Genomic DNA, 25,252 nt, shown 5'->3' on the forward strand with positions numbered 1-25,252 from the left:
ACAAAGATTGCTAATGACCATTGCAGTGCTTGAAAATGACCAGGACAATGATTGCAAATGACCATTGCAGTGGTTGAAAATGACCAGGACAGAGATTGTAAATGACCATTGCAGGGGTTGAAAATGACCAGGATAATTATTGCAAATGACCATTGCAGTGGTTGAAAATGACCAGGACAATGATTGCAAATGACCATTGCAGTGGTTGAAAATGACCAGGACAAAGATTGCAAATGACCATTGCAGTGGCTGAAAATGACCAAGACATTAATCTTAAGGATATTACTTATCATAGATAACAAACTTTGTGGTATCTTTTCCTGTAGAATGTTGTTTTTGAATTGACACTTCCTCTGAAACATGATGATTTTATAAACATTAATTAGACATTCAAATTAATTTCCATTATTAACATGGCACAAAACTATGCTAATGATTTTGTGTGCTTTATTTTTATTTATAAACTATTTGTATGAGGGGATTAATCAAGTATCTGATTTAAATTTCAGGACTTTATTGTGGATCTAAACAAGATGACATGGCTTCAGCAGATGATAAAGAACATCTGACAAGGAATATGGAGACAAATACTTTTATCAGTGTGCAAGCTATTGTTAGAATGAAACCAAAAAAGAAGAAAAAAGAGAGAAATGAGAAACCACACCATAAACTTCGTAGAGGATTATCTAAATTTGAAAAGAAATACTCCAAATTAGGTTCAGCTCTGACACCAGAGCAGCCAGTGGTTGATTATGTTCTAGTATATGCAGCAGAATATTCCAAAGATTTTGTGAGTAATCCCAGTAAGCAAAAATCACTTCAGAAAAAAGAGGAGAAAAGAAAACGTTTTGAGAATCAACTTCATAATCAGGGATTTTCAATAAGCCATTTCACAAAGGATAAGCTGGTGTATGTTGAGCTACAATGTCCATTCAAAAGACTTTGTGCTGAGGCCGAAAGGGTGAAGTTGAAGATGCCATTAACAGGAGTAAGTGAATAAGCTAAATGTGTGTCCATTAGAAATGATCACTATACTACTACTGTTCATTTTATTGTCACAACAAATACAACTTCCACCACTACTGGTCCTATGATTACTATTATAGTGAAAACCCAGCTACGTGTTTTGTTGTAACATGTCTACAGTTACTCTTAAAGTGAATCCCTTGATATAAAATGTTTTATTATTGCATGACTACAATTTCTACTATTGTGAAACCCCAGTTATAACATGTTTGTTATATCAAGACTACAGTTACTACTATTGTTAAACCCCTGCTATAAAATGTTATGTTATAACACAGTTACAATTACTATGATAGTGAAACCCAGGATATAAAATGTTATAACACAATTACAATTAATATGATTGTGAAACCCCAGATATAAAATGTTATAACACAATTACTGTTACCACTGTAGTAAAAACCCAGATATAAAATGTTATAACACAGTTGCAATTACTATTATCATAGCAAAACCCTGGATATAAAATGTTATAACAAATTTAGATATAGCATGGTCATGGCATGACTCCCAAACACCAACCTTTCCTGTTATAGCAGGGTTTCACTGTACTACAGCTGCTACCACACAACCATTGTTACAACTTCTGGTACTGCTGAATCCATTGCTCTGAATTCATATTTTATATGACTGCAAAGAGGCTGTGTAAATTCTTTTATGACGTCCATCCAACTGTCTGTTATTAATTTGGTTTCTGCATAATAAGAAGAGTTGTCCACCATTAACAGTTACCAAATTTTGTGGATGGCTTGCACTTTGTGTGAGGAAGACTCCAATTGAATAAAAAACTTTGAGATCAAGGTCACTGTGACTAAACGAATATGTAAATGGTTTCAGTTGTTCTGTATATCTATATTGTATTTTAAGATTCATTTTGTAAACAACATATTTCATAAATTATTTAATTGGTGTCTATGATTGTAGATTGTATTTTAAGGTAATTATTACTTGCAGGTGAACATGTTTATTTGGATTCAGTTCAGGACATTGGCTTTCCCCTTGGGAATTCCTGGTCTGCCTGATATATGCCATTTCTTTACTAAAATTTTAGTCAGTGACCTAACCTTTTTTACAGCATAGAATATTCTGGAAATTAACTTTTGACATTAATCCTGATCCTAATATTGTGTTATGTTTTTATATTAGGGATGTTTACATCAGAGTCATTTATTCCTCTCTTATTATCTTTAGTTGCTCATTAATACATTCTGACTAATTCACTAGATGGGATAATTGTGAATTAATTTGGACATTTTTGGTTATATCATTGTGATACATCAAGAATGTTGGCACATCAACACAATTCCAGGCTATCATAAAACTGCACAATTAGTATTGGAATTCATTTGGAACACAACTGGAATTGATTTGGAATGTTCCATGCTCTTGGATGTCTGATAGAACTTTTGGGACTGTTTGGGTTTAGTTCACAATACCATAAATTCTTTTTAAATTTTCACTTTATATTCTAGGAAATAAATTATGTGTTCAGTCTCTTTTTTTGTTACTTAGTTTAAGACCAGACACTCATAACACCATATAATAACTTGTGTTTTCTGTCATGTGAAGTTTCCAATCTTTGTGGATGGCTTGCACCTGAGGTATTGAAAAAACCATTGTTTCATAGTCAAAAGGTAAGAGGTCAGGGTCACTATAATAACATTAGATCTGCATCACTGACCTGGACAAAACTTTGTAGAATAGCTTGCACTTTTGGCAGGGAAAAAGAACTGAATTTTGAGGAATTCAAGGTCATGTGATTAAAAGAAGAAAAATAGATTCCCCACAATAACCTTAGTTCTACATCACAGACATGGTTTGGGGTCCAAAGGTCAAATTACTGAAAAAAGAAAAGTTCTTGCACAAAAATGTCAGTTTTACATATGTTCATGACTATTAAACATTGGGTGTGTTCACAATGTGCTGTTCACAGGTACTCTTGTTGTCATTGTGGCTAACATTTGTGTGGATTTGATGTTTTCTATTATGGAACTAACAAAAAGTGATATATCAGTGAAGACCTATTGAACCGATTCACCTGTCTTTGGATTTAAACATTAGTATCATTCCCCAGCACCAAACCACTAAAATTACTGTCCAGAAAAGTAAATGTATTTGAACAGCTAATTGGCACTGTCTTGATGCTTGTCATTTTCTTTTGACATTGCCTTGATGCTTGTCATTTTCTCTTGACTCTGCCTTGATGCATGTCATTATCTTGATGCTTGTTATTATCTTGACACTGCCTTAATGCTTGTCATTATCTTGATGCTTGTCATTTTATCTTGACATTGCCTTGATGCATGTCATTTTCTCTTGACTCTGCCTTGATGCTTGTCATTATCTTGATGCTTGTTATTATCTTGACACTGCCTTAATGCTTGTCATTGTCTTAGACTCTTGATGCTGTCTTGATGCTTGTCATTTTATTTTGACACTGCTTTGATACTTGGCATTATCTTGACACTGTCTTGATGCTTGACATTATCATAACTCTGTCTTGATGCTTGTCATTATTTTGACACTGCCTTGATGCATGTCATTTTCTCTTGACACTGCCTTGATGCTTGTCATTACCTTTACACTGTCTTGATGCTTGTCATTATCTTAATGCTATCTTGACGCTTGTCATTATTTGATGCTTGTCATTATCTTGATGCTTGTCATTATCTTGACACTGCCTTGATGCTTGTCATTATCATGACACTGTCTTGATGCTTGTCATTATCATGACACTGTCTTAATGCTTGTCATTACCTTGATGCTGTCTTGATGTTTGTAATTTTATTTTGACACTGTCATGATGCTTGTCATTATCATGACACTGTCTTGATGCTTTTCATTATCTTGATGCTGTCTTGATACTTGTCATTATCTTGACACTGCCTTAATGCTTGTCATTAACTTGATCTGTCTTGAATCTTGTCATTATCTTGACACTACCTTCATACTTAATTCTTGTCATTTTATATTGACACTGCCTTGGTGCTTGTCATTATCTTGACAGTCTTAATGCTTGACATTATCTTGGCACTGCTTGTACATATCTTAAAGCTATCTTGATCCTTGTCATTATCTTGATGCTTGTCATTATCTTGACACTGTCTTGATGCTTGTTGTTATCTTCATCTGTCTTGATGCTTGTCATTATCTTGATGCTGACTTGATACTTGTCAATTTATTTTGACACTGTCTTGATGCTTGTCATTATCATGACACTGCCTTGATGCTTGTCATTATCATGACACTGTCTTGATGGTTATCATTATCATGACACTACCTTGATGCTTGTCATTATCATGACACTGTCTTGATGCTTGTCATTATCTTGATGATGTCTTGATGCTTGTCATTACCTTGATGCTGTCTTGATGTTTGTAATTTTATTTTGACTCTGTCATGATGCTTGTCATTATCATGACACTGTCTTGATGCTTCTCATTATCATGACACTGTCTTGATGCTTGGCATTATCTAAATGCTGTCTTGATGCTTGGCATTATCTTGACACTGCCTTAATGCTCGTCATTATCTTGATCTGTCTTGATGCTTGTCATTATCTTGACACTGCCTTGATACTTGTCATTATCTTGACAGTCTTAATGCTTGACATTATCTTGACACTGCTTGTACATATCTTAAAGCTATCTTAATCCTTGTCATTATCTTGATGCTTGTCATTATCTTGATTTGTCTTGATGCTCGTCATTATCTTGACACTGCCTTAATACTTAATGCTTGTCATTTTATCTTGACACTGCCATGATGCTTGTCATTATCTTGACAGTCTTAATGCTTGACATTATCTTGACACTGTCTTGATGCTTGTACATATCTTAATGCTATCTTGATCCTTGTCATTATCTTGATGCTGCCTTGATGCTTGTCATTATCTTGACACTGCCTTGATGCTTGGCATTATCTTAATGCTGTCATGATGCTTGTCATTATCTTGACACTGCCTTGACGCTTGTCATTATCTTAATGCTATCTTGATGCTTGTCATTATCTTGACACTGCTTTGATGATTATGATTATCTGGATACTGTCTTAATGAGTGGGGCCCTGAGTGGTCAACTGGTCTTAAGCACTTTCCATTATGGATCACTGCCATCTCACCTCTGTCTGTGTGGGTTCGAGTCTCGGATTCAGCCATTGTGGGTATGTGAGAAAACTTGCCAGTAGCTTCTTGTGGGTTGTTGGTTCTATCTGGGGTTTACCTGGGTTCTTCCTCCACCATTATTACTGGCTGCCATGTATAGCCTCTCATGTGCTAAAAAATGGCTTTAAACCCTAAAACCAAAAACAACGGTCTTAATGATTGTCATTGTTGTAACACTGTCTTGATGCTCGTAATTATCTTGAGACTGTCTTGATGCTTGGCATTGTCTTGATGCTGTCTTGATGCTTGGCATTCTCTTGATGCTTGGAGTTGTCTTTATACTGTCTTGATGCTTGGAATTGTCTTGATGCTTGACATTGTCTTGATGCTGTCTTGATGCTTGGCATTGTCTTGATGCTTTCTTGATGCTTGGCATTATCTTGATGCTGTCTTGATGTTTGGCATTGTCTTGATGCTGTTTTGATGCTTGGCATTGTCTTGATGCTTTCTTGATGCTTGGCATTATCTTGATGCTGTCTTGATGCTTGGCATTATCTGGACATTATCATAATGGTTGGCATTAAATCAATGTTGTCTTGATGGTTGGCACTGTCTTAATGCTGTCTTGATGATTGACATTGTCTTGGTGCTGTCTTAACAGTTGCCATTGTCTTGATATTGTCTTGATGCTTGTCATTATCTGGATATTAACATGATCCTTGGCATTGTCTTGATGTTGTCTTGATGCTTGGCATTGTCTTGATGCCTGGCATTGTCTTGATGCTTGCCATTGTATTGATGCTCTCCTGATGCTTGGCATTGTCTTGATGTTACCTTCATGCCTGGCATTGTCTTGATGCTGTTTTGATGCCTGGCATTGTCTTGATGCTGTCTTGATTCTTGCCATTGTATTTATGCTCTCCTGATGCTTGGCATTGTCTTGATGTTGTCTTGAAGCCTGGCATTGTTTTGATGTTGTCTTGATGCCTGGCATTGTCTTAATGCTGTCTTGATGCTTGCCATTGTATTGATACTCTCCTGATGCTTGGCATTGTTTTGATGTTATCTTCATGCCTGGCATTGTCTTGATGCTGTCTTGAAGCCTGGCATTGTCTTGATGCTGTCTTGATTCTTGCCATTGTATTTATGCTCTCCTGATGCTTGGCATTGTCTTGGTGTTGTCTTGAAGCCTGGCATTGTCTTGATGCCTGGCATTGTCTTGATTCTGTCTTGATGCTTGCCATTGTATTGATGCTCTCCTGATGCTTGGCATTGTCTTGATGTTATCTTCATGCCTGGCATTGTCTTGATGTTATCTTCATGCCTGGCATTGTCTTGATGTTATCTTCATGCCTGGCATTGTCTTGATGCTCTCCTGATGCTTGCTATTGTCTTGATGCTGTCTTAATGCTTGGCATTATCTTGATGCTTGTCTTGATGTTTGGCATTGTCTTGATGCTGTCTTGATGTTTGGCATTGTCTTGATGCTTGTCTTGATGTTTGGCATTGTCTTGATGCTTTCTTGATGCTTGGCATTGTCTAGATGCTGTCTTGATGCTTGGCATTATCTGGACATTATCATAATGGTTGGCATTAAGTCGATGTTGTCTTGATGGTTGGCATTGTCTTAATGCTGTCTTGATGATTGACATTGTCTTGATTCTTATCATTGTCTTGATGCTGTCTTGATGCTTGGCATTATCTGAACATTATCATGATGCTTGAAACTGCCATGATGATTGTGGTTTTATCATGACATTGTCTTGTTGCTTGTCATTATCTTGACACTGTCTTGGTGCAATGTCTTGACTCTTTCTTGATACTTGGCATTGTCTTGATGCTGTCTTGATGCTTGGCATTATCTGGACATTATCATGATGCCTATTTTTGTCTGGATGGTGTCGTGATGGTTTTTATGACTCTTGTCTAGACTCTGTATTGATGTCCCTTGCTTGATGCTTTTCATTGTCTGGACACTGTCTTGATGCTTGGCATTGTCTTGATGCTTGACATTATCTGAACATTATCATGATGCTTGGCATTGTCTTGATGCTTGGCATTGTCTTGATGCTGTCTTGATGCTTGGCATTCTCTTGATGCTGTCTTGATGCTTGGCATTCTCTTGATGCTGTCTTGATGCTTGGCATTCTCTTGATGCTGTCACGATGCTTGGCATTATCTGGACATTATCATGAAGCTTGAGACTGTCTTGATGCTTGTTATTTTATCTTGACACAGACTTGATGCTTGTTATTATCTTGACACTGTCTCAATGCTTGTCATTATCTTGACACTGTCTTGATGCATTGTCTTGACAATGTCTTGATGCTTGGTATTATCTTGATATTAACCTGATGCTTATTGTTGTCTGGACACTGTCATGATGGTTCTCATGTCTCTTGTCTAGATTCTGCATTGATGTCACTTGCTTGATGCTTGTCATTGTCTAGACACTGTCATGATACTCATCATTTTCAGGACACTCATGATGCTTGTCTTTATGTGGACATGTTCATGATACTTGTCATTGCTTGAACACTGTCATTTCATGCTTGTCATTGTCTTTACACTGTCATGATGCTTGTCTTTATGTGGACATGTTCATGATACTTGTCATTGCTTGAACACTGTCATTTCATGCTTGTCATTGTCTTTACACTGTCATAATGCTTGTCTTTATCTGGACATGTTCATGATACTTGTCATTGCTTGAACACTGTCATTTCATGATTGTCATTGTCTGAACACAGTCATGATGCTTGTCATTGAATTTTGATTATATGCCTCTGCTTTTGTTTAGAATGATTGTTTTTGCTTCCTAAGATGTGGCAGAGCAGTTTGTACCAAAGAATAGGAAAAACCTCTGAATTGTAGTCAGGTGTTGCCTGCATTTTCATGTTTTGTGTTTCTATTATGGTACTGTAATGTAACAACCAAGAAGTTTGTTTACTGTTAGGAATTAGGATGATCATACAAAATAAATAATAGCCATATAAACAATGGTGAAAGTGGTTTTGCTAATCAAGGGGAAATAATTATTCCTTCATTTTGTTTAGATGTACAGGTAAATCACAGTATTTGGCCCAGATATGTTGCACATGGGAGTCAAATTTCAACTTCACAAATTTCTGTATAAAAAAAATGGTTTTGGAAGTTAACACTTTGAACCTCTGAAATTTTAGTGGTTTATTGAAGAGAAAATGGCATGTTTATTTTTTTCTTGTTTGCTGGCGGTAGAGTAGGTTTGAGTTATGGATACTATAGGGTGAATATGACAAGTGAAGTCAGTCATGATTTTCACTTGAACATTTTAATTTTGTAATATAACGAACTTGAACTCATAAGCAAACAAAGAGTTTTTTTTATGTGACTTGATAGGTCATTGGCAAATAAAACCTTACTGTCGCTTCAACACCTGCTGAAAAAACTATTTTAACGGAGCATAACTTTATCAGAAAATACTAACAAGGTAAGGCAAATGGAAAATATTACTTTGATAGTGTTGTTTGAATCTAAAGGCAATAATGAACCACATGTTCTAGTTCCAGAACTGCATATGAAAAAAATGAATGTACCAGACAAAGGTCCAAACAGTTACAGACACTTCATAAATCACAAAATAAAAAAACTTGTTCTGCTTAAATAATCTCTTTTGTCCTTTATTAAACAGAAATTGAAGAAGATAATGAAATCTTGGAAGATTGGTACATTTGTTATTTACTAGAGCCCATCAACAGTCTTGCAATACTAAAATTATGAACCTTTCCTATCAAATTATAACAAAACGCTATCAGTATAATAAGGCAAAACTTATGATATTAAGTGTTTAATGAATATGTACAAACAATGAAACAATTCTCAAAGCATTTCCTGTGCAATTCTATCTTCATTCAGGTTTACAATCAGCTTCATGGTTTCCGGATAGTTTAGATGATCTTAAATCCATATTGGATACTGTTGAGGAAAAGAAATTAGAAATCTGTAACATTATCAGACTGAAGTTGTGCCTTAAAATAGTGCTACTGCATTACCAGTTATTAACATCATTAGTCTGTGTCATGTGTAACCAAGAGGTTATGACTTGCATTAATATCATTAAGGTGTGTCATGTGTAACCAAGACGTTATTACTTGCATTAATATCATTAGTCTGTGTCATGTGTTACCAAGACGTTATTACTTGCACTTTCATTTGCAAATATTTGTGTCTACTTATTAATATAATACCAACCATGTCAAGCTTTTTAATTGACTTCTCAGGATTTGTAGGAATTAAAACATTTTACTCATCAAAACCCTTTTGCAGAAAAGAAATCTTGTTTAGGTAGGGCTTTTATGTCAATATGAACATTTAAAACATATGTATTATAGTATGAACATTTAAAACGTGTATTATAGTATGAACATTTAAAATGTGTATTATAGTAAGAACATTTACAACATATGTATTATAGTATGAACATTTAAAACATGTATTATAGTAAGAACATTTAAAACGTGTATTATAGTATGAACATTTAAAACATTTATTATAGTAAGAACATTTAAAACGTGTATTATAGTATGAACATTTAAAACGTGTATTATAATATGAACATTTAAAACGTGTATTATAGTAAGAACATTTAAAGCGTGTGTATTATAGTAGGAACATTTAATACATATGTGTATTATAGTAGGAACATTTAATACATATGTGTATTATAGTAGGAACATTTAATACATATGTGTATTATAGTAGGAATATTTAAAACGTGTATTATAGTAGGAACATTTAATATGTATGTGTATTATAGCAAGAGCATTTAAAACATGTGTATTATAGTAGGAACATTTAATACGTATGTGTATTATAGTAGGAACATTTAATACGTATGTGTATTATAGTAAGAGCATTTAAAACGTGTATTATAGTAAGAATATTTAATACATACGTGTATATATATAGTAAGAGCATGTAATACATATGTGTGTTATAGTAGGAACATATAAAACATGTATTATAGTAAAAACATTTAATACGTATGTGTATTATAGTAAGAGCATTTAATACATATGTGTGTTATAGTAGGAACATATAAAACATGTATTATAGTAAAAACATTTAATACATATGTGTATTATAGTATGAACATTTAAAACATGTGTATTATAGTAAGAACATTTAATACATATGTGTGTTATAGTAGGAACATTTAATACATATGTGTATTATAGTAAGAACATTTAAAACATGTATTATTGTAAGAACATTTAATACGTATGTGTATTATAGTAGGAACATTTGAAACATATGTGTATTATAGTAAGAACATTTAAAACATGTATTATAGTAAGAACATTTAATATGTATGTGTATTATAGTAAGAACATTTAATACATATGTGTATTATAGTAAGAACATTTAATACATATGTGTATTATAGTAAGAACATTTAATACATATGTGTATTATAGTAAGAACATTTAAAATGTGTATTATAGTAAGAACATTTAGTACATATGTGTATTATAGTAAGAACATTTAATACATATGTGTATTATAGTATGAACATTTAAAACATGTGTATTATAGTAAGAACATTTAATATGTATGTGTATTATAGTAAGAACATTTAATACATATGTGTATTATAGTAAGAACATTTAATACATATGTGTATTATAGTAAGAACATTTAAAATGTGTATTATAGTAAGAACATTTAAAACATGTGTATTATAGTAAGAACATTTAATACATATGTGTATTATAGTATGAACATTTAAAACGTATTATAGTAAGAACATTTAATACATATGTGTGTTATAGTATGAACATTTAAAACATGTGTATTATAGCAAGAACATTTAAAACATGTATTATAGTAGGAACATTTAATACATATGTGTGTTATAGTAGGAACATTTAAAACATGTGTATTATAGTAAGAACATTTAATACATATGTGTATTATAGTAGGAACATTTAAAACGTGTATTATAGTAAGAACATTTAAAACATCTGTGTATTATAGTAGGAACATTTAATACATGTGTGCATTATAGTAGGAACATTTAAAACATGTATTATAGTAAGAACATTTAAAACGTGTATTATAGTAGGAACATTTTAAATGTGTATTATAGTAAGAACATTTAAAACATGTGTATTATAGTATGAACATTTAAAACACATGCATTATAGTATGAACATTTAATACATATGTGTATTATAGTAAGAGCATTTAATACATATGTGTGTTATAGTACAAACATTTAAAACATGTGTATTATAGTATGAACATTTAAAACACGTGTATTATAGTATGAACATTTAATACATATGTGTATTATAGTAAGAAAATTTAAAATGTGTATTTTAGTATGAACATTTAAAACATATATGTATTATAGTATGAACATTTAAAACGTGTATTATAGTATGAACATTTAATTCATATGTGTGTTATAGTAGGAACATTTAAAACGTGTATTATAGTAAGAACATTTAATACATATGTGTATTATAGTAAGAAAATTTAAAACATGTGTATTATAGTAAGAACATATAAAATGTGTATTATAGTAAGAACATTTAAAACAAATGTGTATTATAGTAAGAAAATTTAAAACATGTGTATTATAGTATGAACATTTAATTCATATGTGTATTATAGTAGGAACATTTAAAACGTGTATTATAGTAAGAACATTTAAAACATGTGTATTATAGTATGAACATTTAATACATATGTGTGTTATAGTAGGAACATTTAAAACATGTGTGTTATAGTAGGAACATTTAAAACATGTACTATAGTAAGAACATTTAAAACATATGTGCATTATAGTAAGAACATTTAAAACGTGTGTATTATAGTAGGAACATTTAATACATATGTGTGTTATGGTATGAACATTTAATTCATATGTGTATTATAGCATGAACATTTAATTCATATGTGTATTATAGTAGGAACATTTAAAATGTGTATTATAGTAAGAACATTTAAAACATGTGTATTATAGTATGAACATTTAATACATATGTGTGTTATAGTAGGAACATTTAAAACATGTGTGTTATAGTAGGAACATTTAAAACATGTACTATAGTAAGAACATTTAAAACATATGTGCATTATAGTAAGAACATTTAAAACATGTGTGTATTATAGTAGGAACATTTAATACATATGTGTGTTATAGTATGAACATTTAATTCATATGTGTATTATAGTAGGAACATTTAAAACGTGTATTATAGTAGAACATTTAAAACGTGTATTATAGTAAGAACATACAAAATGTGTATTATAGTAAGAACATTTAAAACAAATGTGTATTATAGTAAGAAAATTTAAAACATATGTGTATTATAGTATGAACATTTAATTCATATGTGTATTATAGTAGGAACATTTAAAATGTGTATTATAGTAAGAACATTTAAAACATGTGTATTATAGTAAGAACATTTAATACATATGTGTGTTATAGTAAGAACATTTAAAACATGTATTTTAGTAAGAACATTTAAAACGTGTATTATAAATGGAACATTTAAAACATGTGCATTATAGTAGGAACATTTAAAACGTGTATTATAGTAAGAACATTTAAAACATATGTGTATTATAAATGGAACATTTAATACATATGTGTATTATAGTAAGAACATTTAAAACGTGTATTATAGTAAGAAAATTTAATACATATGTGTATTATGGTAGGAACATTTAATACATACATGTTTACAATGCATAGTGTCTGTAACCTTTTTGTATCATATTAACATCATCGATATGTACACATGTTTGAAACCCTTTAGTGTCAGTTTGTGCATGTATTGGAAACAGTCATATATTAGTCTGAAGGAAAGATTTAAAGTCTACTAAATGGGGGAAAAAAGGACATAATTACTTTTGTTCTAACTTTTCATTAAATTTCACTATTTTTTATTTAAGAATCAAACAAAATTTAATTTTAGCAAAAAAGTGTTGACTTAAGTATTTAAGATATGTATGATAAAGAATAGTTTTACACAAAAAGTGTTGACTGCATTCAAACATAAAATGACATAAAACATTTATATCTCATTTGCCTAATATAGGTTACGGACTCTTCAGAAAATATTGGTACAGTATTTCACTTTCATAATTACCATTATTTCAACTTTGACATAATTTCTTGTTGGTAATGATGTTGAGGAATCCTTCCATGCTTCTGAGTGACACGATTGAAGCCAAGGTTGCTGGAATGTACTACTTGGATGCAAATACAAAGGACTTTTTTGTTACTTGGATGCAAATACAAAGGACTTTTTGTTACTTGGATGCAAATGCAAAGGACTTTTTGTTACTTGGATGCAAATACAAAGGACTTTTTGTTACTTGGATGCAAATACAAAGGACTTTTTGTTCTTCTTTTGCAGATGAATAATTAATGTTGCAATATTACATAAGAAAATTGTTGCATCATCCTGTAACATGGAATATTTTCAGCCAAAGATGATGCAATACTAACGATATGGTTAAAGTTTTAGATTGATTTGGTTAAAGTTTTGAAAAATGGCTTCAGAAGTTTTACATGTATTTTCAGGTTACAGACACTACAGTTTTTTGTCCATAACCACGTTTTGTCCATCAGGACATTTTTAATGAAAAATATATCCATGACTTGTATATTTTTGAAACCATACCCACAGTATGTATAACCAAAATTAATAAAACTGTTGTGTCTTCAAAATGGGAAAACTGTGAATGGTTATGGACTATACAAATTTTTCTGCACCAGGTTTTACATTAGTGGATACTCTAAAAAAAATTAAGACTTCAATCTTACATTTCTATGTTTTTTGCAGCATTTATAATGATAGTTTAACTTTTATATGATATTCAGTATAATAATATGAAATCTTTTCTAATAATTACAGACATAACTAGAAGAGGGATACAGGAATATAAAAAAGCATAACGAAGTACAGGTTCCACATTTTTATTGATGTATCTAACAATTTTCTACCTTTACTTTCGACAAAATACATTAAAATTTCATTAAAAATACTGACAAAACTCTGTTCTACTAATATAAGGAAATACTAATATTCTTTGTTGAAAAGTGAAATACATTTTAGTACAACAGCATAACTGTAAAAAAAAGGCCACTTTGGGGGTGTATTCACAGGTGATGCAAAAAAATTTAATTTTAGAAAAGAACTGAAACTTGGGAAACACCTACAGCATGCCACCCCTCCCCATATCTTTCTGGGAAACACCTACAGCATGCAACAACCACACAGAATTTTGGGAAACACATACAGCATGCCACACACACCCATTTATTTCTGGGAAACACCTACAGCATGCCACGCCCCCATGTGTTTCTGGGAGACACCTACAGCATGTCACACTCTCATAACACCTACAGCATGCCACACCCCCACATGTTTCTGGGAAACACCTACAGCATGTCACACACCCCACATGTTTCTGGGAAACACCTACAGCATGCCACACCCTCCATATATTTCTGGGAAACACCTACAGCATGCCACACCCCCACATGTTTCTGGGAAACACCTACAGCATGTCACACACCCCACATGTTTCTGGGAAACACCTACAGCATGCCACACCCCCCATATATTTCTGGGAAACACCTGCAGCATGCCACACCCCCACATGTTTCTGGGAAACACCTACAGCATGCCACCCCACCCCCCCATATATTTCTGGGAAACACCGACAGCATGCCACACCCCCATGTGTTTCTGGGAAACACCTACAGCATGCCACAGCCCCACATGTTTCTGGGAAACACCTACAGCATGCCACACCCACATGTGTTTCTGGGAAACACCTACAGCATGCCACAGCCCCACATGTTTCTGGGAAACACCTACAGCATGTCACATCCCCATATGTTTCTGGACATTAAGATTGTGTTTTAGACCACAACTGGCTTCTATGCTGATATAACATGTAAATGCTGCAAAAAGACAGTGATTTACCTGTGTAGGATTTCAACTGCTTTTAAGGAAGCATTGTAACAATGACATTATGTCCACATTAAATGACATTGAGCTGTTTTTGCCCAAAAAATATAACTTGATTCTGTGCCATACATTAGTTTTTGTTGTTACTCAAAAGAGATGGAGTTTCATACATATTTTATGACCTTGTGAACAGATGTCTTCATTTTACATTATTATACCCTGAAAACATGTTTATAATCATGTTTATAATTTTAACAATTATAGCTCCTGTGATTGTTTGATTTTGTGGATGACAGCACAGCAACACAAATAGGCAATTTAGTGGAGATGGAGTTTGAATAAAATGCCTCACTCAAGAGCACACCAATAAAGCCAATCTGGGGCAATCCGTTCATGTGATTTGAACCAGCATCCTTTCTATCAACTGTCTGGCATGCTAACCAATGAGCCACTTCAGGTCTTGTTCTAATTAGTTGCCTTGTTTGCAGGAGAGTGCATCTTGCCTATTTTATATCCCAGAGCCTGCAGGGTGTAGCCACTGTGATTGCAGATTAGCCTGCTTTCAGTACACTGAAACCGACTTATAATATAGATTTAAATTTACTAAATTTCAGATATCAATTAATTTATGTTTTGATTTCAAATGATTATGTAACATATTTATTTGCATATAACAAAAGAAATATATTCTTTGGATGGTTAGTGCTGATATTAAATTGGCTGCTCTCTATCAGAAAACCCTTTTGTAAATTGCCAACTTGCAAGTTTTTGAAAATGATATGCTTGTTAACATTTGGGTTGTACTTTCCATTTTCTTAAAACCATTTGACCTTGTTTACTTTTAACAGTTTTCATACATGCATTTTTATTTCCATTTTAGTGTGAAAAATATGAAGATGCAAAATCCAACTGTCTTTTTGCATGGATTGACAGGAACTTTAAGACAGACAGTGAAGGTATTAAGATAGTAAAAAGTGACAGTAATGGAAGGGTATTTTTGTTTTCATTAATACCACAAAATGGCTTAAGAGACCATTTTTTGGAAGAAAGCCTGTCCTTAAGATAGATTGTTAGTGCAGAGTTCATTGTTTAATATACTGTCTTGACCTTGAATGAAAAACTATTTTGAGAGGACACCATTTGTCAGAAGAAGAGATGGTCTCTTAAGATAGGTCTTGCCGTAAGGTTTTATATTCAATATGAAGATGAAAACCAAAAGAAGTGACATTTCATTATCTTCTAAAGATTTGACCAGGGTAAAATGTAATCCTGCTTATCTATTAGTTACATCAGAAGAAATTTAATTTTCTTTGTACTGAAACATTATTGTCTGTTTGAAAGCAGAACAATTAATGGTATGCATGCCTTATTGCACACGTCATTTATATTGTATATGTACATGTTAACTTGAACTGTACACATTGGGTATGTACATGTTAACTTGAACTGTACACATTGGGTATGTACATGTTAACTGTAAAGTACACATTGGGTATGTACATGTCAACTTGAACTGTAAAGTACACATTGGGTATGCACATGTTAACTTGATCTGTACACATTGGGTATGGACATGTTAACTTGAACTGTACACATTGGGTATGTACATATTAACTTGAACTGTACACATTGGGTATGTACATGTTAACTGTAAAGTACACATTGGGTATGTACATGTTAACTTGAACTGTAAAGTACACATTGGGTATGCACATGTTAACTTGAACTGTACACATTGGGTATGTACATGTTAACTTGAACTGTACACATTGGGTATGTGCATATTAACTTGAACTGTACACATTGGATATGTACATGTTAACTGTAAAGTATACATTGGGTATGTACATGTCAACTTGAACTGTAAAGTACACATTGGGTATGCACATGTTAACTTGAACTGTACACATTGGGTATGTACATGTTAACTGTAAAGTACACATTAGGTATGTACATGTTAAATTGAAAGTACACATTGGGTATGTACATGTTAACTTGAACTATACACATTGGGTATGTACATGTTAACTTGAACTGTACACATTGGGTATGTACATGTTAACTGTAAAGTACACATTGGGTATGTACATGTTAACTTGAACTATACACATTGGGTATGTACATGTCAACTTGAACTGTAAAGTACACATTGGGTATGTACATGTTAACTGTAAGTTACACATTGGGTATTTACTGTAAAGTATACATTGGGTATGTACTGTAAAGTATACATTGGGTATATTCTGTAGCATATACATTGGGTATGTACTGTAAAGTACAAATTGGGTATGTACTGTAAAGTATACATTGAGTATGAAGTATACATTGGGTATGTACTGTAAAGTATACATTGGGTATGAAATATACATTGGGTATGTACTGTAAAGTATACATTGGGTATGTACTGTAAAGTATACATTGGGTATGAAGTATACATTGGGTATGTACTGTAAAGTATACATTGGGTATGAAGTGTACATTGGGTATGTACTGTAAACTATACATTATGTATGCAGTATATAGTATACATTGAGTATGTACTGTAAAGTATACATTGGGTATGTACTGTAAAGTATACATTGGGTATAAAGTATACATTGGGTATTACTGTAAAGTATACATTGAGTATGTACTGTAAAGTATACATTGGGTATGAAGTGTACATTGGGTATGTACTGTAAACTATACATTATATATGTAGTATATAGTATACATTGAGTATGTACTGTAAAGTATACATTGGGTATGTACTGTAAGTATACATTGAGTATAAAGTATACATTGGGTATGTACTGTAACATATACACTGGGTATGTACAATAAAGTATACATTGGGTATGTACTGTAAAGTATACATTTGGTATGTACTGTAAAGTATACATTGAGTATGTACTGTAAAGTATACACTGGGTATGTACAGTAAAGTATACACTGGGTATGTACAGTAAAGTATACATTAGGTATGTACTGTAAAGCATATACTGGGTATGTACAGTAAAGTATATACTTGGTATGTACTGTAAACTATACATTGGGTATGTACTGTAAAGTATATACTGGGTATGTACTGTAAAGTATATACTGGGTATGTACTGTAAAGTATATATTGGGTATGTACTGTAAAGTACATACTGGGTATGTACTGTAAAGTATACATTGGATATGTACAGTAAAGTATATATTGGGTATGTACTGTCAAGTATATACTGGGTATGTACTGTAAAGTATACACTGGGTATGTACAGTAAAGTATACATTGGGTATGTACTGTAAAGTATATACTGAGTAAAGCATATACTGGGTATGTACAGTAAAGTATATACTTGGTATGTACTGTAACATATACACTGGGTATGTACAATAAAGTATACATTGGGTATGTACTGTAAAGTATATACTGGGTATGTACTGTAAAGTATATACTGGGTATGTACTGTAAAGTATATACTGGGTATGTACTGTAAAGTATATACTGGGTATGGACTAAAGAGTACATATAGATGGCACACAGATTGATTACAAAACTTTTGTATTGACTATTAAACAATATTCAGAATGTTGAATATCAGGAAGAAAATAAAAATCATTACCAGCATGAGACAGCATTTCTTTCAAAACACAATGTCAGCTGCATTTTATTCCATATCAAAATAGTATTTTATGAATTTAAATAGTAATCAGTAATTAGTTTCAATAATCCAATGGCATCAAAATTATATTAAATAATTGTTTGGAGTTTTTAGTAATTATCTATACCAACTCAAGCTGTTATGCAAGGTATGGTATGCCATTGTGTGGAAGATAGGGTCCATAACTGTTTACAATGTTATATTCTTAACTGCATTATACTAGTGAAAAGGATAGACAATTCAATGAATATGTGTGTCAGGAAGCAAGAGACAAAACACTACTCAAAACTGATAACCACAACATATAGAGAACAACGGTAGAGAAATTATGTATAGGGTGGTGGGTGGAATAAACAAATAGCCATCTACACTGCTGATTACATTATATGCTGAAATGTGGCATTTTGAGAATGATTGAAAATGTGCAAAATACTACTATGGCAATGATTTTAATATATATATATATATATATATATATATATATATATATATATATATATATATATATATATATATATATTCACTTCACATTTTTTATGGTTAATGTTGTGAAATAATGTTTTAAAAAGAAAAAATTGTATTTAATAGTAAGATTCTTGTTGATATATTTCAAGATTTATTGTTATAAATTTGACGAATTTAATTATGAAACTTTTCAATAAAATATTTGAACTAATAAATGTTGACAATTTTAACTTTCATGTTTTTATATTTATGTAATTTTGTAAAATTTTGGTCATGGGGTTGGTTCATAGTAGTATTATGCAATATTTGGAATTGTGTTAAAGCAAGGCATGCTATAATGAAGGGTAGCAATACATGTATGCTGTACACAAACATGCTATGAATTGTTTTCTTCATCCTTTTTTTTCAGTGGACTTTGTGAGTGCTCCATTTGTGATGGATAGTATACATTTGTTTGAAAACTATCGAAACCCAAACGATTTCTTTAGACCTGCATTGAGGTCACTCCTGGTGGGTATAATTCATACAATTTGCATTTTACAGACAAACTTTCACATGCAATTATCAGAGTACTGTTTAGCCATTGCAGTCTTTTTTTTTTTTTGCTTTCTTTAAATACTGGAAGGTTTGGTACAGCAACACAAGTAGGTTATTTAGTGCCAAGGCAGTCATAGTAACTCCTTTGCCTAAGGACACACCACAGTAGCTGACCCAGGCTGATGCCAATGGTATGATTCAAATTATCACCCTTTTCGCCTGAAATGGTTGCTTCCTTGCTTCCTTGTTCTTAATAATTCATGATGGATTAGTAATTCATGATGGATTAGTAATTCATGATGGATTAGTAATTCATGATAAATTAGTAATTCATGATGGATTAGTAATTTCTGATGGATTAGTAATTCATGATTGATTTAGTAATTCATGATGGATTAGTAATTCATGATGGATTAGTAATTTATGGTGGATTAATAATTCATGATGAATTAGTAATTCATGATGGATTAGTAATTCATGATTGATTTAGTAATTCATGAAGGATTAGTAATTCATGATGGATCAGTAATTTATGGTGGATTAATAATTCATGATGAATTAGTAATTCATGATGGATTAGTAATTCATGATGGGTTAGTAATTCATTATGGATTAGTAATTTATGATGGATTAGTAATTCATGATGGATTAGTAATTTATTATGGATTAGTAATTCATGATGGATTAGTAATTCATGATGGACGAATTAGTAATTCATGATGGATTAGTAATTTCCCATACTCTGAGCATAAATATCTTAGTTCAGAATTATAACTAAATAAAATGTCAGTCTGCCTTCATTTTAAAATTTAGCAGTTTAAGAACTCACTGATTTTTTTGCATTTTTGAAAACTCAGCTATATATTACTTTACAACGAATACAGTTTGCTTTAAGCTTATAACAAATGTATTGTTTGAGAATTGTTAGCAAGTTTTGGCACAGGTTTAAACCATATTTATTGGAGAAACTTTGTCAAATGCAATTGCAAACATTTGATTTGGGGGATTTAGTCAAAAGCATAATATTATCAGTCCAGTCTAACCAACAGTAACTATATAAATATAACACCAAAAATCTCGATGCCGGTACCAATGGGTTTGATTATGAGTGACATCTATGGTTATTTTTATGTACTTTATCTCTGGAAGAAACTTTTATCAGACTATAGTAAAATAAATAAAATTGACACAGTGTAAAAGATTAGAAGATAGTTACACAGGTTTTATATTCTTACAACACTACATACAGACCTGGAAATTGGTAATTTTACAAAAATAATAAAACACCATGCAGAATGAATGCAAATAAAATCATAAAATGTGCATTTTGAAGAAATTGGAGAGTGCAAATATAAAGCACAGAATTCATATCTAAGAGTGGTAAATGAAAATGGACTGAAATGTGAAAGCACTTTATGAATTGATTTGAAAATCATATACATTCAAACTGCCACAAAATGTTCTCAGTTGAAAACCCTTGTGTTCTTACTGAAGCAGACACAAAATTTGACTACCATTGATGTGATGACATGGTTGTATCTGTACAATCTTTGATTATGACATCATTGATTATGGTTGTATCTGTACAATCTTTGATTATGACATCACTGGTTATGGTTGTATCTGTACAATCTTTGATTATGACATCTGGTTGTATCTGTACAATCTTTGATTATGACATCTGGTTGTATCTGTACAATCTTTGATTATGACATCATTGATTATGGTTGTACCTGTACAATCTTTGATTATGACATCACTATAACGGTTGTATCTGTACAATCTTTGATTATGACATCATTAATTATGGTTGTATCTGTACGATCTTTGATTATGACATCACTGTTATGGTTGTATCTGTATGATCTTTGATTATGACATCATTGGTTATGGTTGTATCTGTACAATCTTTGATTATGACATCATTGATTATGGTTGTATCTGTACAATCTTTGATTATGATATCACTGGTTATGGTTGTATCTGTACAATCTTTACTTTTTAAAAGCATTTGCTGACAAATACTCAACAGTCATATTTTTATAGTTATTGCAGTTGGAGTTATATATTTTTAAAAGTTTCATGATAAATTTGATGATGTATTTAGCATTTTATACAGCTACAATTTCATTCAAGTACGCTTTCATGAGACAAGATGCATAGCTATAGCTTTCTCCTTTGAATACTCTTGAATGTATGAAAACCTGATTTTACTGCAAATCCATTTAGTTACAGATTTGCAAAAATTAATGGAAACGATTGATATAAGTGATTAATGCACAATCAGAATCCATTTCTGAGACTGTAAATAAAAAAATGCCACGAAGATAGATTAAAAGCAAATCTGAAGATAAAGCAAATGAATGAATATGAAATGCTATTAAAATGCAGATTTGGTAAAATTATCAGGGTCTGTAATAAACTTTCTTAATGAAATGGTCAGATGTGTGGTTACATACAAAAGTTGTTGTTGTTGTTGTAGGGTTTAACGCCATTTTTCAGCACAAGATAGGCTATACATAGCGGCCAGTATTAATGGTGGAGGAAGAACCCGGGAAAACCCCGGAAAGAACCACTGACCCACAAGAAGCTACAAGCAAGCATTCTCACATAACCACATTAGCTGAATCAGAGTCTCGAACTCACGTAGACAGAGGTGAAATGGCAGTGATCCGTAATGGTGAGTGCTGTAGACCACTCGGCCACTCAGGGCCCCCCATACAAAAGTTAACAATATCCGACTGAGTTGGGAGTCTTGCTTTTATTGTGGCCTTATTTCACAGGAAGAATTAGCATATATGTCAGATCAACATTAGTGAATCAGTTGTCGAAAGGATGAGATTAAGATCTCTTATTGAAAACATTAGTGAATCATTTGTGAAAAGGATGAGATCGAGGTCTCTTACTGAAAACGTTAGTGAATCAGTTGTCAAAAGGATGAGATCGAGGTCTCTTCCTGAAAACATTAGTGAATCATTTGTCAAAAGGATGAGATTGAGGTCTCTTATTGAAAACATTAGTGAGTCAGTTGTCAAAAGGATGAGATTCAGGTCTCTTATTGAAAACATTAGTGAATCAGTTGTTGAAAGGATGAGATTGAGGTCTCTTTTTGAAAACATTAGTGAATCAGTTGTTAAAAGGATGAGATTGAGGTCTCTTATTGAAAACATTAGTAAATCAGTTATCAAAAGGATGAGATTGAGGTCTCTAATTGAAAACATTAGTGAATCATTTGTCAAAGTGATAAGATTGAGGTCTCCTATTGAAAACATTAGTAAATCAGTTGTCAAAAGGATGAGATTGATAAAGAAAACATTAGTGAATCAGTAGCAAAAATGATAAGATTGAGGTGTCTTATTGAAAAAAATTAGTGAATCGGTAATCAAAAGAATTAAATTGAGTTGTATGTCTTATTGAAAACATTAATGAATTGGTGGTCAAAAAGATGAGACTGAGGTGTCTTATTGAAAGAATTAGTGAATCAGTAGTCAGAGTGATGAGCTTGAGGTTTCTCACCCATGCGACAGAGGAATCTAGCTGTTTTGCTAACCTTACTTTTCTTATCTCAGTCTAGTCATCTCAGACCAGTCGTCTCAGTCAAGGTGTCCACGCCCTCAGAACTACTTTTTTTAAAAAAAACCTTGTTGTCTTCTGCTGTGCCTGATGTAGTTGTACTAAAATCAAACAACAACAACAGCAACAAATCTATAACAAAAACATAGTAACTTAAGGTAAATCCATCTTTGAAAACACACCATAAAAAACATTTCAAGAGAGACAAGACACAAACGCATACGCTGTGGAACTTTTTGGTATTATGCTATTTCGTTCCACACAGCATGGTCAATTTTATCTACATGCAGGCCTAGCTCAGTACATTTTTCAGGTTAGTGCCATTAAATGTAGCTAAAGCTACCTGACTAGTTTTAAATACTTTGTTTGAAACAAATTATATACTGTTAGCTACATTTAATGACGCTGACCTGAAAAATGACTGTTCTACAGATAGCATAAAATTCTCAATGCTGCATGAAATGAACTATGACAGAAAACACTGATTTATGCACATAGACTATAGACCTATACACTTCATAGCCTCCCAACTCTCTTAACAACTACAGAAAACTTAGCAACAGCCATAAATAAAAGTGTTACATAAAACATGCTTTATTCTAATTTTGTTAAGCATCACCATTGTGCCCCTGTTGAATCAAAAATATACCTATACTATTTAATGAAAAATAATGCATTACAAGCCAGAAGGAATCATTTATCCATCAACACATTAATCCATAAGCAAATTTCACTGTAGCACTTGCCATATTTCCAGGACAGAAAAATAAATGTTCAAAGAATCTGTGAACTTGAAAGTTTAGCACATGGTTATCTGCTAGAGTCCGTTTTTGGAGGGTCTATTATACACAGGGGTAATTTTACAATCAATATTAAGGACAACACAAGTATGTCACACACAGTTTCACCTCCTCCAAAGAAAAGAATAGTTATATACGATAGTGACACAGATCTCTAATTACCCATGAATAATCTAAAGGAAGATGTTTCTCTTCGTTACAGCTTGTACTAAGTATAACTACAGTAGAGCTGAGTAGCCAATATCATTTTATTATTGGAAATGATGAAAATAAAACAGTTTCTTGTCATAAATATGAATTATTTATTTTCAATTTAATATAACATCCGTATATTAAATGTGATAATACCTCATTATTATGTGACGTTATATGTTGTTATTTTTCTTTGCTCATGCGTATAAACTGTGTACTTCGGTCACACCACAGCCCTCATTAACATATTTATATTCATGCACTGCATGTAAACATTGGACATGAAGACTAGTGAAGAATACTTTTTACTTTAAAGGAAAATATTGGGTGAGAAAAATAATCTACTTTGGGGTTTGGACCGAGACAAGGAAATCCCAATTGCGGGTTTATATTATATGTCTCCCCACTTGGGCAAGCCTCATGGGGAGACAAATAATATAAACCCTTGAATGGGATTTCCTTGTCTCAGTCCAAACCCCAACATAGATTCTATATGTCTTATTGAAAAATAACCTTGTATTTTGTTCATTTGGTTTTAGCTGATTATTGAAATGTTCTGAATGCTATCTTCATATACATTTCTACAGACCTATCATATCCTAATCAACACTGATATTCGTGAGAAAGAAACAGAAGGCAGTGAAGAAATCAAAGGTATTTTAATATTATGTACTTATGTATTTATAATTCAAGGTGAAAAAGAGTGGCTAATTTGAGGTTTGAAGCGTCTTTTTTTATAAAGTTTCATAAGAGGTCTTTTAAAGTTGTTGTTGTTGTTTGGTTTAATGCCATTTTTCAGCACAAAATAGGCTATACATGGTAGCCAGTATAAATGGTGGAGAAAGAACCCGGAGAAACCCCCAAAAGAACCACTGACCCATGAGAATCTACTGGCAAGCTTTCTCATATACCCCCATTGGCCAAACCAGAGACTCATACCCACGCAGACAG

The 25,252-nt window shown here is 32.4% G+C and overlaps 1 protein-coding gene across 1 annotated transcript in view; it reads left to right on the plus strand.

Annotated features, from left to right (window-relative positions):
* Window positions 1–515: 515 nt before the first annotated feature.
* LOC149800410 (anoctamin-7-like) overlaps window positions 516–25,252 on the plus strand; it is a 104,920-nt gene continuing 80,183 nt past the window's right edge. The window contains exons 1-4 of the mRNA XM_089958426.1: window positions 516–988; window positions 15,986–16,061; window positions 19,609–19,709; window positions 24,889–24,955. Coding sequence (XP_089814552.1) covers window positions 539–988; window positions 15,986–16,061; window positions 19,609–19,709; window positions 24,889–24,955 — 694 coding nt within the window. The 5' untranslated portion in view covers window positions 516–538. The remainder of the gene's footprint in view (window positions 989–15,985; window positions 16,062–19,608; window positions 19,710–24,888; window positions 24,956–25,252) is intronic.

The sequence above is a fragment of the Sinohyriopsis cumingii genome, chromosome 5 (genome assembly GCF_028554795.1).
Source record: "Sinohyriopsis cumingii isolate HCF-2022 chromosome 5, ASM2855479v2, whole genome shotgun sequence".
NCBI lineage: Eukaryota > Metazoa > Mollusca > Bivalvia > Unionida > Unionidae > Sinohyriopsis > Sinohyriopsis cumingii.